General features: G+C 40.4%; 2 protein-coding genes across 3 annotated transcripts in view; one reads left to right on the top strand and one right to left on the bottom strand.

Moving 5' to 3' along the window:
* DLD (dihydrolipoamide dehydrogenase) overlaps nucleotides 1–9,873 on the top strand; it is a 33,057-nt gene extending 23,184 nt beyond the window's left edge. Inside the window, exon 13 of one of the 2 annotated variants that reach the window (XM_074942457.1) lies at nucleotides 130–9,873. In XM_074942457.1, coding sequence (XP_074798558.1) covers nucleotides 130–195 — 66 coding nt within the window. In that variant the 3' untranslated portion in view covers nucleotides 196–9,873. The remainder of the gene's footprint in view (nucleotides 1–129) is intronic. The other variant, XM_074942456.1, reaches the window with a different exon arrangement.
* LAMB1 (laminin subunit beta 1) overlaps nucleotides 4,442–17,449 on the bottom strand; it is a 69,711-nt gene continuing 56,703 nt past the window's right edge. The window contains exons 25-33 of the mRNA XM_074942454.1: nucleotides 16,534–16,718; nucleotides 15,290–15,531; nucleotides 12,481–12,684; nucleotides 11,902–12,046; nucleotides 10,220–10,427; nucleotides 9,893–10,034; nucleotides 8,251–8,427; nucleotides 5,886–6,045; nucleotides 4,442–4,882 (exon numbers count right to left, since the gene is read on the bottom strand). Of these exons, the coding sequence (XP_074798555.1) occupies nucleotides 4,746–4,882; nucleotides 5,886–6,045; nucleotides 8,251–8,427; nucleotides 9,893–10,034; nucleotides 10,220–10,427; nucleotides 11,902–12,046; nucleotides 12,481–12,684; nucleotides 15,290–15,531; nucleotides 16,534–16,718 (1,600 nt within the window). The 3' untranslated portion in view covers nucleotides 4,442–4,745. The remainder of the gene's footprint in view (nucleotides 4,883–5,885; nucleotides 6,046–8,250; nucleotides 8,428–9,892; nucleotides 10,035–10,219; nucleotides 10,428–11,901; nucleotides 12,047–12,480; nucleotides 12,685–15,289; nucleotides 15,532–16,533; nucleotides 16,719–17,449) is intronic.

Raw genomic sequence — 17,449 nt, 5'->3', positions numbered from 1 at the left:
TAAGTAATTTATCATTCTGTATTTTTTTTCTTAGTGTTTGGCGTATAGCATATACAATTACATAGGAGTTAAATACTTGTCCCCTCATTCTCTTCTAATGACTTTTACCTTTGTTTTTGCTTCCTGCAGACTGTGTCGGAAGCCTTCAGGGAAGCAAACCTAGCAGCATCTTTCGGCAAAGCTATCAACTTCTAAAATGCAAGCACAATCATTTGTACATATATAGCACATTTCTTCTGAAAATGGACTGTTGGCTTTTGCAGAAGACTGAGTCTTTGGGTATTTCTAGAACTGAATTAAATGAATTTCTTTTGTTTAAACATCAAATATTTAAACACATAGGGTTTGGAACAAGTGGAATTATCCAGTTGCTGTATATTAATACACTTAGAAACTTGTTTGTGCATCATGGAGTGTTTCAGAAAACAAGCTTAAGAGACAATAATTTAAAAAAACCCCAAAACACATTTCACTGTTGCACAACATACCCAGGAACACTGGCCCAAACTCTTGGCTAATACTGTCCTGCGTATCTGGTATGTTCTTATTTGAAATACTGATATTCCAGTGGAATGCTGGCACTTAAAAATGCCACGGTCACCTCTGCACAAAGATGTTGTGACATTCTTTTATGTGAAATCTTTCACTGTATATTAATAATTTTTTTTCTGAAATGCAGAAGCCAAACCTTTTGGTTACTTTGATCAAGTAGAGTTGGGATTTCTTGGATGAGGCTATTTACTGTAGGTGAATTGAAGCTTATCTTTATTTGTAGAAAGCTAGGCTGGCAGTGTTTGTACTCTTTATCTCCATGCATCATGTTTTCATATTGAAAACATGTCCGTAAAATTCTACTTTAACTTGCAAAAAAAAAAAAAAAATCAAGCGTTTATGGAGAAATGAAAATTCAATGGAGGAAAATTAACTGAATGTTGTTGCCGCATAATCGTATCAGTTTTCTCATTTCTAAGGAATTTTCATCATTCAGAGATGGTTAAAATTATCCTGAAGTGCTTTGAAAACATAAGTTTGTGGAAGGCTAAGAAACATTAGATGTAAGTGCAATGGCATCCTGGACAAAGATGGGGTTGGGCACCTCTCTGCTCTTTCCAAACATACTGGCTGCAGTGGTGCCATGTCAGTTCCCCAGCAGATTCTAGAGTTTTTTTTTTTCCCCTCCTTTTCATTTCTGTTTTGTCTGTTCTCTCCTCTGCTGCTTAGTATCTGTTTTCCTGCAGCAGGAATGTTTCATACTTGAAACTTCAAGTTTCATACTTCATGCTTTCATGCGTAAATGCTTCTACTTTGGCTGTTTGTAGGTGACTTTATAGAGAGCTTGACATAGAAGGGTTAGTTTCCTTTATTAAGCTCTTGAGTTCCTCTTTGCAGTTAACTCCATGCACTCCTTATCGTGGTTCCCTCAGCTCGTCTGCACTGAGGATTTTCTGAAAATCTCCAACCATTGCTCAAGCACAGGCTCTGCTTGACTGGCTGCTGGTGTTTTTACCACCAGGTCATCAGAAATGGTCTGGAGCTGCACACTGTTGGAGAAATGGTGGGAGAATTTCTGGAAACCCATGTAATGCCACGTGCCTGTCTATGCCTGAAACCAGCCAAGCTCTTATGTGCAGGGGATAGATAATTGCTGGGTATGAATGAATGAAATGCTCAAATGGATAAGACAGTTAACACAGTGATTTTGAGTGAGGGAAACTGCCCAAGTGTAGCAACTTGTTTGTTTTCCTTGTGGGCTTCATTCCTTCATTTACTGGGCTCTTTGTTTTGTCCTGATCCCCAAAGCATAAATTTGATAGGTCTTTGTGTCAGATGCAGTCAGTGCTTCTAAACCCTAATGGGAGGGAACATGCTCAGTTGCTGCTTTAAAAAAAAAAAAGTTGCCATAGAGCTGCTCAACTTTGTGTTTGCATGATGAGATTTTTGGTAGCTGTGTCCTCCAGCTGTTTTTTATAGCTGTTGATCTCAGTATTGATCTGTTCTGTATGTTGAATAATGGAAATATGATCAGCATTTGGCTACTCAATATTTTTAGGAAACTAAATAGGAAAACTCTGAAATTAATATGCTTTTCTGTCTCTTCTGACCTGTCTTCAATATGTGCAGAGGTGGACTGAGGCCAGGACCCTGCTGAGCCTGTCTCAGTGTTCTGAGCTGGCTGAATGCACCCATGAGTTGGTGAGAGAGCCAGAATATACGTGGGTTTACATGGAGGTGATAGCAAGGAGTCCCTGAGGGAAGCAAAGATGAAGTGTGTTTTGTGAAACTGGGGGGAGGAAGATCTGGGACACCTGGAATGGGGGCAGGGGGTGAGGGAGAAGCCTTACATTTTAGTGGATCCAGGACACATTTACTTCTAATCCACCTCTGCCTTTTGGATAAATGCTTTGGGGTTGTCCCCTGGCATATTGCAAGCTTTCTGTATGTCCCTTCTACAGAATGCCTGCTCTCTACTTACTAGAGCTGGCCAAAACAATGGGGAACTTTTTCACAAAAATCTTGTGAAAAACTCGTGTTTGTTTTTTAAGGGCTCTGTACCTGTTTGAACACCAGGGTGAATTTTTCCAGAAATTTCACCTTGTTTTTGTCAAAACAGAAAACTTAAATTGACTAGCTCTACTACTTACTAATGTGTTCGGAGGTCTGGTTCTTCCAAACCTCTCTAAATAAATAAAATTCAAGCCCTCACATCTTGTTAATGTATTATTATTCTCTCTTCACACCATTCTCCCCCAGCTACTCATAGAAAGGAATATTTGAAAAGGGTAGAGAAGTAAAATGAGGATACTAAGAACCACATCTAAAGGAATAACTGACTAAAAGTCTGTTGGTCTGTACGCTCCAACACTGTTCTAACAAATGCCTGATGTTGGCAAGAAATTAAACACAATGTGAGAACTTGATACATTCAAAAAAACCCCAAAACCCTGAAGATTACACTGCTGTAAGTATCCAACTTAAGTGGGAATAGAGGCTGAGGTAAAATTTTTTTAGCTGAACTTATTTTTCCTGCCAAAAATATTTTTCAGTGCTACACAGTGGAGATCTTGAGTCAAACTGATTTTTTTTCAGCAACATTAGTCAAAGTATTAGTGAGTGAAGCATAGTTATGTCTTGACTACCAAAATATGCAGTGCATGTAGTTACACATTTTGAAACGTCTTAGTAGGAGATGGCTGCTATGTAGCCATGTACTTGAGGATTTCTCAAATATGTAACAGTTTTAAACAAACTGAAGACTAGGGGAAAATTTATGACTGGCAATAAGTTTTAATAGACTTCCCTAAACTCATGTATGCAGTGTTATTTGAAGCCACATGGGTTCCAGAATATGAGAGATGAAAAGTCGTGTCCCCCCACCAAGAGAAGGTGGTCCAGTAAAAGATATTACCTCACCCACCTTGTCTTGCTAAACTCATGCTGCAGTCAAGAAGGGTGCTGACTTTTGCCTGTGTAATCTAACTGCTTACATTGTTGAAGACCATGCAGACTGCTGCAACAGTTATTCTGCAAACATTTTCAAATGACTGAAGCAGGATTTTCTTGTGTGTTTCTAATACTCATCTTTCTCTCTCAATCTTTATACCTGTACAATGCAGGCTATCAGTGGTTGTATGCATTAGTCTTTAGGCATTGCAGGCTCTGCCCTCTATTGCAGAGAAAACCAAGATGTGATACAACTAGGCCTCTGTACAAAGGCAAATAGACAAATTCATTTAAAGGATGGTGAAGCTATTCATACGATTTGGTATCTTTCTTGATAAAGTTTTGGTCCCAGAAGCTCATCTTATCCTGAGTTTTTTATGGAATAAGAGGTTGGACCCTATGGTGCTAGAAATCCAAACGGGTCTCAATACTGACTTTTTCAGTACTACACCCATATGAGAAACGTGAACAATGAAGTGAAACTTGTGTCAAAACTACTAACTAATTTAAATGAACATCCTGTAGAAAGTAAGTATTCAAATGGAAATGCTGGCTAGTAAAACAACTCCCTCCTCCCCCACCAAAACTTAGGCAGGAACACCAGTTCTTCACTCTAAAGGCTGGTCTACACTACCATGCTAAATCGATCTAAGTTACACAACTTCAGTTACGTGAATAACGTAATTGAAGTAGACTGAGTTAGATCCACTACACGGTGCTGTGTGGATGGGAGAGAGTTTCCCGTCAACTTCCCTTATGCTTCTGAGGGAGGTAGAGTACACAAATAGAAGAGTGCTCTCCTATCGATTTAGCATGTCTTCACCAGACCCTCTAAATTGACACTTGCTACATCAATTGCAGATATACTGGTAAGTGTAGACATGCCCAAAATGTGTGTGTGTGTTTTTTAAATTAACCCTTCTGTATTTTACAGAAAATGGAGCCCCCTTAGTCAAAATTAACTTGTTAAAAGCCCACCTTTTGGAGCTAAGATTTTATTAGAACAATACTCTAACTGGGTTAAACAAGATTTGCATAAGGTGAAGAAATAATAGATTTTACTATTCCATCTAGTAACAGTAACATGAAGTTAATGAATCATACTAGATACATACAGAAGTACAAAAGTACTGTTTTTATTTTCAACATAAGAAAAAATTACTCTTTGGTTTTGTAACTTTAAAAAGTGAGAAACCTGTCAAGGTTACCAGGTCTTAGTGTGATGTCAGTGAGAACTAGTTTATCAAACTTAATACTTTTAAGCCCATCCAGAATAAACTGGGTCCAGACTGTTTCCCTCCAAGTTACAAGCAGGTGCTGTATACTGCAACTTTCTGGCTGATTGCCTGTAAGAGGGAGCGTACTGTTTCTTCTAGTTCCACCAACTGTTTGGCTTTGTCTTCCAAGACTTTCTGATTGTTCTCATACGTGCTTTCCAAATCTGCAAGGAAAAGAGAGAAACTATCAGCTGTTGTTTGGGCAGTAAAATCATACCCTATTTAAAGTATTAATTCAAATCTTTGAGGTAGAAAACCTGAGACTGGATGATATAGATCTGGGCCTGACAACTTATCTCATAATACTATGGAAACAATGAGGAAGTACTTACCTATAAATGAAAACGTATAACTGTGTCCTTTAATTCATGTTGGAAAAATGGCTTAGGGGTTCTACAAAGAAATACAGACTTGAAAGGACACTAGAGTGTGTTGGCTAAGTTATGGTCAGACTGTTCAGTGAATTGTTGCAAATAAGGGGTTGACGTAAGGAAGAGTGGTTGGGGGTGAGTACAGCTTCCCCATGACTGGTAAAAGCAGACAGAAAGCTCCCGTTTCTCCCTGGTTGGTAAGGTGAGAGCTCCCCCTCCTGTTTCAATATACAGCTCTAAATGTGGAGTTCTTAAAACTGTTCTGTTGGAGTTAACTTCAATTTTCAAAAAGCAACTCTGCCAGTATCACTTTGGGTTATGATCATGACAGATCTTACGAGAATAACAGTGCTTAGATGGGAGATATCCAAGACTACGGTGCTGCAGGAAATCCCTACTTTTAGTCTTTCAGGGTGCCATGGCACTTGACATGTTAGCCTAGTCAAATTAGTTAGGATAAATTATGTTCCACTTAATCCTCCCAGCTGAAGTAAGTATTCAATTTATGGATACAATTTATTCTTTCCTAAATAGTTGTGCAATGTTATGTGCTGTTGATCAGTGACTGCATTTCTCCCAAGAAGTGGTTGCAGCACACTACTGGGTGAATTGATCTCTGTAAGTGTGAAAAAGGATGTTTGGATCATTTGAAAAGTGTTCCATTTACTGTGTACATAAGTGTGTGAACCTCCAGCAATTAGTGTAATAGGAAATAATGAATTTTTAACCATTCTCCAGCGTGAAACATTACTTCAAAATATGAAAGGAAACCCTTTTCTCATGCAGGCAGTCTTACCCTTGAGCAGCTGGAGTTTGCTGTTTGCTTGAGCTAACAATGATTTAGCTTCATTCTGCAGCATTCCAGCCTTCTTCCTGGCATCAGCAGACTCTTCTGTTTTTTTGGCAATTAGGTTTTCAACGGTTTTATATTTGGTGTTCAGTTCACTGTCAAGTACCTGCAGTTTCAAATTCACAACACAAGGTGGGGTTATTGCTCAGAAAACTGCAAAGCAAATGCCTGTTTCACCACTTGAACAGGTGGTCTGAAACTTCCTGCTGCTTCCGTGGAGCTGAGAATGTCGGAATTAAAGATTTGACAGCACAAAGTGTGTTCTAGTATTATCATCATCAGAGGGGTAGCCGTGTTAGTCTGGATCTGTAAAAGCTGCAAAGAATCCTGTGGCACCTTATAGACGAGCAGATGTATTGGAGCATAAGCTTTTGTGGGTGAATACCCATGAAAGCTTATGCTCCAATACGTCTGTTAGTCTATAAGGTGACACAGGACTCTTGGCTTAGTTGTCCCAACACTCAGCTTTTGCTTTAGTTACCGTCTCCCCCTTTCTCATTCATGTTTCATGCCTGCTGATGGCAGACACGTCTGGTGATCATCTGCCCTTTTTAGTTACGGGGCTGGTCTGTTTCAATATCTAAACGTTGATAAACTGTACATGATTTAGCCACAGAATTGGTGACTAGTGAGAGCAAATCCTGCAGAGTTTTCCAATTTAAGGGGGACTAACAGACATTGCTTCTGGACGTGCTGATTCAGTACAGAAGTGACCATGACATTGCTTGTACTGTTGACAACTGCCAGAGAGGAGAAGTGTCAAACAGATAGAGTTGAAAATAGGGCACCTTGTTACTTTAAGTACACACACACACACACACACACTCTCTCTCTCTCTCTCTCTCTCTCTCTCTAATCTTCAGCTATCATGAGCAGCCCTGGAATTGGGGGTTACCTCACCTATAGTGACTCATGAGGTCACAAGCACTTCCCAGATGTTAACACAAGGCTAGTGTCTCAGCTGCACTTCATTTTTTGCAGCACTCAGTCAGCACATAGCAGAAATCTCCTGCAAGTCTCCAAATATCCCTGGCAGGGAGGCGGCCTCATCGGGTGTAGAGCTGGCACAGTCAGCTCCTACATCTCCCTCCATGCAATCCCTAGCCCAGGGCAAGCGTTAGGACAGGTAGTGGGTGCACCAGACACACTGGTCTGTAGATTAGAATTCTGAAAACTCACCGGCAGTATGAGCAGCATGAAATGTGCCATCTACAGCATGGGTAGGATCTGGGGAAACTGTCACTACTACGGCAAGGTGCCTGATAATATCGGTTATCACTCTTTTCTGCCTTTCCTCCTCCCATGCTAAATAATCAGCTTCTTGTACTTGTTATTAAGCAGCATTTCAGAGGTCCCTTGTTTAAACTTAAGTGTTGCTTAAAGGTTAATTCCAACATCTTCGCCCTTTTGGGAGAGGGAAGGCTCCTTTGAGACAGATGACTTTATTGCGGACAATAGATCGGAGCAGTGAGACTTCCTTTGACATAGAACGTTTGTCAATTGTTTGAAGGCTGAAATAAATCAGAATCCTTCTTAAAACGTATTGACTTTGGGAGAGACTCCATATAGACACGGCTGAGAAAGACACTGCTATGCTTGCAGAATATTAGACACTTTAGATTACTGCTTACCAAACACTAACTAGAGGAGCAGGCTGGCAAGTGTTACATTGAGAGATGGAATTTTTCTCCTGTGACTGAAGCGATGGGGGAATTCCCTTCAAAGTGGCAAGTTACAAGTACTTTGTTTGACAGCTGAATAATGTTTTGTACTCACAGTGCCCTCTCATTCACAGATCCCAAGGCACTTCACAGACGGTAAGAAAACAGTATTTAAACCCATTTTATAGATGGTGAAACTGAGGCACAGGGAGGTGTTGCCGAAAGGTAAACATCAGTGGCAGTTGAGAGTAGAACTGAGATTTACCAATTTGTAACTCTACACTTAAATCCATCAGAATATGGAGATCATTCACCTCTCCATGACTGACAGCTTCCTGCTCGTCTAGGAATTGGAAGTCAGCAGGCTTTTTCTACCATGTAAGTTGGTGCCAAAGCAAGTAGAAATTAATGTATTGGCAAATGGACCCAGCATGACCTTATTAATAAACGAATTGGGAGCAACAAGTCTGACCTAGTTCACTGAACGATGCCCGTAATATTCCTGTGCAGCTAGCTTGCTGACGCCTGGTGCCCAAGCATGACAAGATCATGAATAAAGCTAGCAGTAGCACTGAAATGCTCTTTTATGCCAAATATAACTCCCATGGATTGAGTTTTTGAGGAAGTCAGCTGGCACGTAGGCGTCTCACCTCTTTAACTTCTTCGGCATTTTGTTTCACAGTAGCAATGGTTTCTTCAATCTCTTCCACATTCTCTGAATTTGTAGCAGTCTTTTGTTTAAGATCTTCCACATTCTTCTCTAGCTCAGTAAGACGTAGGGTAGCGTTGTTTAAGGTTTCTTCAGATGCTGCATTTTCAGATTCAATCTAACCAGGAATGAAAGAACAGTTTAAATATTCCCCCAACAAATGTATGCGCTGATTTTTGAAATTAGCTTTCAGGAGAAAAGTCTTGACCAACTATTTAAAATGTCTTATCTCCAAAGTCTATCCTCAAACTGGCATTGTGCAACTCTGAAATATCAGCCAATCTACTATGAAATATGATACGTGAGGGTTTTAAGAGTACAAATTACAATTTACAATTCAAGTGAAGTAAGAGGGGATTCAATTTTGAAAGTGAACTAGATTGTATGTCATTAAAAGTGTACCTTACGAAATGGAGAGAAATAACCTTTCATTCTTTGTACAACCCAAGCTGGTTGAAATAATTGACTTTTGAATGTCTAAGAGTGCAAGACTGGAGCTGTAATGTGTTTGTAATTGGTAAGGATAGAGTTCCACTAACTTCTGAGAGCATTCCTGGTGCACATCTGATACTCCAAAGGTGGGGGAGGAGATGCATCCCAGTGTAAGATGTCACCAAGACATCTGCAGTCTTTGGCTTCAATTAATTGTAAACTCATGTGAAATACATGGGATTTCAACAAGCATTTACACATGTCGAATTGCTCAGCTTACAGGGCAAAAAATTCCAGATTTGAAAATGTGAAAGGCATTAGTCAAACCAACAGCTCAGCTAGATCCATTATTGTCCATATAAATGGAAAGAAAGCACTGCTGTTAATTACCCTTTCAGCAATGTATAAACAAGTGCTGGGTAGCTTAGGAACCTAATAAGCTGAATATTGACACTATCAGATTTTAGTGCTTTACAATTTTGTCAATGGGATGATCTGTGAAACGGTTCTTTATGACCTGGACTTGATGAAATGGGAATGGTCAAAGTCTTCAAACTTGAGTGAAAAAGTTCTAATTCTAATGGAAGATATTTCATTCTTATAAAAGCCCACTATTAGTGTTGAAAGTACTTGGGTGGGCTTATTCTATGACTGGGAAGGGCCCGTCTCTCATTATTTGTAAAGCATTGAGCAAGCACACTTGGACACTATCACTAATAATGAATTAGTTCTTAAATATTCACCCTCCATGCATATGGGGCTCTGCAATGACATCATTTGGCAAACACAACAATTAATGCTTCAATAAAGCATTAATGCTCATGTGTTCTCACACTGTACTGGCAAAGTCTTTTGCATGGTGGGAGAGTTGGCAGCCTGGCTCAGCTACCAGGTGATATACCATCTGTGTTGTAGGATTTCCTGGGGATCTGAGGACACCTGCTTGGTTGGAAGGCACATCCCAGTTCTGCACCCGCTGAAGTTAGTGGCAAAGCACTGACTGACTATAGTGGGGAGGAAAGCCCTTCTTTGCTTTGCTCTTAATTCAGACAGTTTGCTGTTTCAAGAGCTCCTCTTCCCTTAGCTAAAGTGGTTACCTAGCGTCAAACTAGGTACACTGTGAATATTTTTTAAATATAGTTAGGACTTACTGAGGTAAGTAGGTCCTGGGTTCCTCTAATGTCTTCATCAGCTTGTTTGATGGCCTTTTCGGCTGCATTTTGGGCCTTTTCAGCTTCTTCCAGTGCTTCTTTCACGATAGCTGCAGTGACTTTAACATCTTTTGCACTTTTGCTGTGGAGCAGAAGTAACAATATATGTGACATTAGAAATGTTTCATTTTGGTATGAATAAGAATTTACATTAGGATGAATTTAGCTTACTATGTTTTTGAAAAATATTTGAATGAAATCAATAGTCTGGTTCAAAATCACTGATTTAAAAAGACAGCTGATACAAAACAGCGTAGTACACATTACCTTGCTTTATTTGCTTCATCTAACAGCATCTCAGCTCTGGCAATGTCTCCGGCACTTTGTTGTAAGATAACCTCTACATCAGAAAGGCTTTCCACACGCTCACGGATATCCTGTGTCAGGGTCTGTAGCTGCTGGGGGCTACTTGGCATTTCCATGTTCAACACTTCATTAGCAACCGCCTCAATGCTATCCAAATCAGCGCTATCCTCTAAGATGGCACAAATGCAACAGGGTAAGCGGACAGTTGAGAGGATTAGCAAGCCATCCATGCCAAATGTCAAAATTACACTACTGAAACTTGTCAGTGTGGTGCCTTAAAAGCAAGAAACTGACAAACAACCATGGCAAATGAACCACCACCACAATTTGCAGAAAATAGGCAGTGTGCTCCGTTAGGGTAAAATTCACTCCTATACAGAATGCTACCACAGAGCGTAGAGCCCTGCTTAAGTACCATTTCAGCCTCTTGAGGAGTACTTTTCACCCAGTGGCTTGAGCACAGCTTGGGAATCAGTAGAACTGTGTAATTCCTAACACTGATTTACTGCATGGCTTTGGGCAATCTCAGACCTTGTCTGCCCCCCATTTCTCCAGCTATAAAAGAAAGATAATTTGACAGCCCCCTGGAAGCTGTAAGGATCAGATAATGGACCCACATTCCATTGAAATCCACGGGAGCTCAACAGCAATGAATTTGGTCCAAAAGTTGTAGTGCTGTATAGAGTGCTATGAACACAAGATGCTAGTGAAGTAGAAAATATTATGAACTGAAATGGAGTAAGAGGGTCATTCCTTTGGTGCACATTCGTACATTTCTAAAGTGAAAGATGGCCGTGCACAATGTTTATAGATACATGTAACACCAGCATTTTATGGCTCTCAGAGGTTGCGGTTTAAGCAAAGTTGCCTCTATTGCTCAGATGGTCCTATGGTGCTATTACATGTATGTGTTTGCACAGGACTGAACACGTTGTTAGCACGTAAGAAAACACTGATGTATTTTGGCCAGCAGTTGCACATAACAGACCTCCTTAATGGAGACTGTCCTCCATCTTCCAAAAGATCTCGCACTTCTCCACAGGTTAGCACAGCTAACTATTGAAATTTCAAAGCTGATTGAGGAGGAGAGTTAGCTACACCGTTCCCTTGAAATTAATGGGAGTAGCATGACTATCTCCTAGTAAGTTTTAAACCACTCCACCACCAATCAGCACTATTGCAGAGGAGAAGGCAAAGTCTGTTAAAGTTCCAATCATCATGAAACTGAAAGGCTTGAAGGAGGGACTATTTCCTCCTTACTGGGGTGCATTTTTCCACAGCATTGTGCAAAGAATCAACTGCCAATCTGTATTGGTAACCTCATCTTTCACCTATAAAGCTGAAAATGGATCCCACTGCTTATAAAAATCTTAAATAAAATGCATAATCAAGACAAGACTCACAGACATGATAGTATTTAGAAAGGATTTTAAGACTAGGTTATGCAGCTACCTAGAGAAATGCATGGGAAAAGCTATCTACAGCATGTGCAGAGTTGGAAGAGTCTACTACTTTGCATCTGTAAAGGTAACACAAATTTATAACATTCTAACTTTATAAAGGCTTCTAAAAATAAGCTAGCAGAATTTCTCATAACAAAGATAGAAATCAGTAATGTCAACTAAGGTAAAGATCATCCTTACGCATCAGAAATTCCCTGATCTGCTTAATAAGGTTTCTCAGATCTTCATTGCTTCTGTCCACTTGTTCTTTTGTGGCATTGGTTTTGAGCAAAACTTTTTGTGCATTTTGTTTTGCTTCGTCTGCTCTCTGTTTTGCCTCTGAGACCTATGGGAAGTAAATAAGGTGGCCTGGTTTCACATTTCCTTGCACATTAAGGCCCATTTTGCAAACCAAAATGCAATTCTGAAAAGGCAATTGATATTTGTAGTCCAAAGCAGTGTGGGAAACTTCTTCTCATAAAACCCACAGAATGCTTTTAAAACATGCCAGAATCCACAACACCAATGTTACTTTAAACAATTCAGACTAATGTTTATGGATTACACATGGAATTTCAATTTAAACAAGTTCACTTTATGAGGCTCTTTTAAAAATAAAAAGGGGAGGGGAATAGTGCTGGTGAAGTTATGCAACTGGAAAGAAACATTTTAAAATTAATGTCTGGGGGCCAGATGTTCTGTAGTTTTGTATCATATCCCTGTTGGGGGAATTTCTTTCATTTTAAATCAATGTTTAGTGATCTACTTGTAAAGAGTTACCATTTTAGAGAGTTCTTCAACTTCCGCCAAGGCACTGAGTATGTCTCTGTCAAAATCCATGGCTTTCTGCCACGCACCGTGAGCCACAGTAACCAATCCCTCGCAGCCTGGTCCTCCACATTTCTTTTCTCCTTCCTCTGTTCGGCAGTTCAGACCGCCACACTCTGAGTCAGCACAGGAAGCCCCTGAGGGAGTTCCGCATGTCTGCAATAGACGGATAAGAAATAGTCATGCTTAACTGCCCTTGCTTTTGGGAGGGAGAGAAAAGGAGGAAAGTGGACCAGGAGGTTTCTGATGATGCTGGAAACATTTAGTGGCACCCGCACCCCTGGCACTGAAATCTCAGGAGACTACCTGAGAAGTAAATGGTAGCTGTAGCTGCTGTACTGCAGCATCAAAAACTAGGGCACTCCCTACTTCATACCTGTATCACTGTGAAATTTGTTACAGTGCAGAGTGATGGGGGAAGGAAAGCTCCTCTCTATAAACACAGCCCTCCAGGAACAAGCAGTTTGGGTTATAATGGCAGTAACAAGACAGTCATCCACCCTGCACTGTCTTACTGAATGACATGAAATCGAAAAAGACTGGGTTCTTTCAATGGAAAATTACCCTCAGACTTCTCTTAAAAATGGAGAGGGAAGAGGAGGGCCCTTCCCTCCTGAAGGCAAAGCCATGGATTGAGCTGGCTGAAACTCAAACTTGGTCTCAGGGAAATTGTGATATCTGAAAATTTGTTGCAGATTGGAAGAAATCCAAAAATATTTTGAAATTTCCTCAAATGAAATTTTCCAAAAGATACCATTTTGGGTCTATCTAAGTAAAATGTTTTGTTTAAAGCAAAATGTTTCATCCTGAGTTTGACTTTGAAAGTTTTATATAAAGTTTCAAAAAGTTGTTTCAGCACAAAAAAAATCAACGTGTTCCAGTGTGACTTTATCAAAATGCTTTTTTCTCAAAATAAAATTGACCCCCCCCAAAAAAAACCAAACCAAAAAACAAACAAGTTCCGCTGCAAAGGTTTAATTTTGAAGAAACAGCATTTTGTAATGTAAATACATTTGATCAGCAAATGTTTAATCAGCTGTATCCGTGAACTACCCCCAGAGTCTGGACAATAAATGGAATCTCTCTCTCTCTCTCTCTATATATATTTTTTTAAAATAAGGTCGAAGGTTGAGCAAAGTTTTCGTTTTTTGGCAGGAGGTGGAAGGAAGGATGATAGTCACAAAAATAAACATTTTGCAGGCAATATACCCCCAGTAAAGGTACACGAAACGGAATCAGGTTAATTGTAAATGTTCTCTTTCTCTAACAAAAAGCTTTTCCTTTCCTTTCCCTTCCCTGATATTTGGCATGCAATCCACTATTCTCTAGACCAGTGGCTCTCTACTTTTCCAGACTACTGTACCCCTTTTAGGAGTCTGATGTGTCTTGCATACCCCAAATTTTACCTCAACTTAAAAACTACTTGCATACAAAATCAGACATAAAAATACAAAGTGTCACAGCACACTATTACTGAAAAAGTGCTTACTTTCTCAGTTTTACCATATAATTATAAAATAAATCTTATAGAATATAAATATTGTACTTACTGCACTATATACTAAACACTGAAATGTATCAACAAGTCATTGTATGAAATTTTAGTTTGTACAGACTTTGCTAGCTTTTATTGTAGCCTGTTATAAAACTAGGCAAATATTTAGATGAGTTGATGTACCCCATGGCAGACCTCTGATTGAGAACCACTGCTCTAGAAAGCAGAACATCCCGCCCCTAAGAGGGCTCCTTCCTTAAGGCTCCCAGCTACTAATGATACTGCCTAGAAAGTTGATAGAGGGACAATGCAATCTTTAGAGAAATCATCCTGTAACTTACTGATACCCCTAGCCACTTAAGTTAATAAATATGCCCTTTCCATCAGAGTTGCAGGCTGAATTGTTTTCCAGCTGCAGCTGATTTACTTCAAAGTAAAGTTGCAGAAGGAACACTGTGAATCTCCCAGGAAAAAGCCACCCTACCTCAGATTTACTTCAGCTTTATCGCTGTGCAGAGAATAAGCACCAGACTGCTTCTCAGAGTGACCTTTTGACTCAAGAGCTCAGAAAAAGGTCTGCTTTGTCTTAGACAGATCAGAAAAGTCCAGGGCAAGCACACAGCATGCATAAAGTGCCCACTGGCACATCTTCTACCATCCCCACCTCTACTGGCATTGTCCTGCATCCACAGTCTCCTACTCTCATTTTCACCAGACAACCCCATGTCTGGTGCCATGTCTTGCTGGACAGGGACAGTGCTCCACAAAACATGGAGAGAAAATAGATGCACCCAATGAAAATTCCTGTAAATCCAAACCATTACACCAGCAAGAGTGAGGCTCAGGGAAGAAACTCGATGAAGAGTGCTGCAGAGGCTTAGCGGAGTAGTTTTTGGGGCTCATGACCCCAAAAACCTGGTCTTACAATCAACCAAGTCTGATAATCCTTTGTGGGTGCAAAAGGACTGTGGGATTTAGGTCACGGGAGGAAACAATGGGATGACTGAGTATTGTCAGGGAGAGGGGGTTGGAAATGGGAAGGGTGAAGTGGGTGGGGTTTGGAAGGTAGTGCACCCCTTGTGGTCCACAAGTCATGGAACAGGTTGCAGTTCATAATCTCTCTCAGTATACCTGTCAAGTATTTTCCCATAAGCAAAACTCACTTCAACAAAGTAGCAGGCTCTGCCTTCCTGCCTGTCGTTTCTGCAATAGCACCACTGATGTTTTCCTGCAGATTCTACACCCAAAGAAATCTTAACCAAGTACCTTCTCAGCCACTTCAGAAAGATCCAGACTTTGCAGCTTGCCTGCGAGTTCATCCAGAAGGCGTGACTGTTCTTCTTGTTTTGCCTTGAACTGGGCCTCTTGCTCACTGATTAAGTCTTCCACTTCCTGTCGTGTCTGAGCTGACAGTTCCACAAGGCTATCAGGGTGAACACTGGAGGCATTGACCCTCTCTTCTGCCTCCAGGGACATCTGAAAATATTTGGTGACACTATCCAAGGCTCCTGCAGAAATTAGATCCAACTGTTCAGCAGTCAGCCCTCATTGCTGAATTTATAGTACAAACAATTTGTTACAGGGAGGCTAGTGGATGACAAAATTGTATAAGACCATTTCTCTATTAAACTGAATACAAAGTTATACAAACGTTATTACTGTTAGGATGCTTGAACTATGTATGGGGCAAATTCTGCTATCCTTAATCAAACAAACCTCCCGTTGATGGTCCCAGTGATGCTTTGATTTCTATAGTCTACAGAATTTGACTCTCTAATATTAAGAAGTTTGAAAATTCTTCCAGACTAAGGGTCTGATCCCGCTCCCACTGAAAGCAAAGGAAGATCTGGCTCTAGATTTATAAAGCTAGATCTTATTTACTTCTGTGACTCACTGATTCCATGGAACTGCTTGGTGATTAGGTGCAATTCACCCATGAGCAATGGACTAGCACAAGACCTACACACCAGTGAAGTCCAGGCTTGACTGGGTATACATACTGCCCAATCCTTGTGCAGGCCCTCTGCACAGGGGTTAATGTCACTCTTTGTACGGGTGGTAGAATCTAGCCCTAAAGTGAGACATACTCTTATTCACAAAGATTCATGCAGTCTTTCATACAGAAACTTAGTGATCTCATGTAATTAAATGTGAGCCAAAGTAACGTCAGACATCTGTATGCGTACTTAATTGTGGTATGTAACAAAATACAAGTATACCACTGGGCTTACTGTTGGTACATGTAACTGGTCTACAACTTCTATACATTAAGAGGTTTTAAGGTGACTTTGTGCTCTAAGATCTTAAGCTAGTTTTGCAATGCACACAAAAACAGAGGCTTCAAAGAAATTCCTGCTAAATTAGCAACTCTGCCAAGACTCAGAAGGAAACTGCACTCACAGGAACACGTTTTATTACTGTTTAGAAGATTAACCTGATATTTAAAACCATACACTTATTTAATCATTTGCTGCCCTGGCTTTTTTCCTTCCCCCCATGAGACACCTCACCCCGGATATCAGAGATTTTTATAAACTCGAGTTGTTCTGCAAGTTCTTTCACAACGTGGTCTAGGCTCTCTGCATCTGTCTCCAGGGCCCTCAGGTGAGTGTCCGTGTTATTGCTTTTTAACGCTATCACGGAGAGCTTGTCTTCTATTTCAGCCATCTTTTCTGTAACATCTGCTGCTAGTTTGCTGCAAGCAAAACACAGAACCTACATTTACTCAAGGGGGGACAAAAATCAGCCTTGGGTTATTTTTTTTTTTTTTTAAATAAAGAAAGCTGTACAGTAGTTAAATTCCTGCCATCCCTCCCCAGCCAGTGCTGTAAGCGATTTGTAACAACTTGCCTTCCTAGAATACTGGTTTTGTTTTCTTTATCACAAAAAACGACTTTTTAATCTACAACACATTTATAAACTCAAAGCACCCAATTGCTCAGAAAACAGCTGCTTTGTGTAAGATTAACCAGAGCCAGATTCCAGAACACTGGTGTAATGCTTTTGAACCATGGCAACTGCATAGGTCAGAGTGTCAACTACTATGATCCGTACATAATTTGCTTCACATCCCACACAGCTACAAATGCATTTTTTGATTATTACAACTGAATGTCAGAAAAAAAAAATTCTCTGGACACAATGGACTCATTTAACTACTTTATAAAGATCCCCTTTTGCCAATGGCATCTTCTGGGTGGAGACGGGAGAAAACATCCCACCTCCCGCAAGAAAGGTAAAAGGTGAGCGAGATCAGCTCTTTCCTCTGTTCGGCAAGCTGTTCCCTGCTCGCCAGTCTTTTTGCTCCAACAAAAGTTGCAGACTTCTGTTGTGAGGCCTAATAAAGTGGAACCAGAGATGTGATTGCAGCCACGGTTCACTGACATAGGTACACGGTCGTCAATGGGACTTGAACCTGGGACCTCC

The sequence above is a fragment of the Natator depressus genome, chromosome 1, assembly GCF_965152275.1.
Source record: "Natator depressus isolate rNatDep1 chromosome 1, rNatDep2.hap1, whole genome shotgun sequence".
Taxonomy (NCBI): Eukaryota; Metazoa; Chordata; order Testudines; family Cheloniidae; genus Natator; species Natator depressus.
Note: the sequence above shows the minus strand (reverse complement) of the source record. Positions and strands in the feature narration are given on the sequence as shown.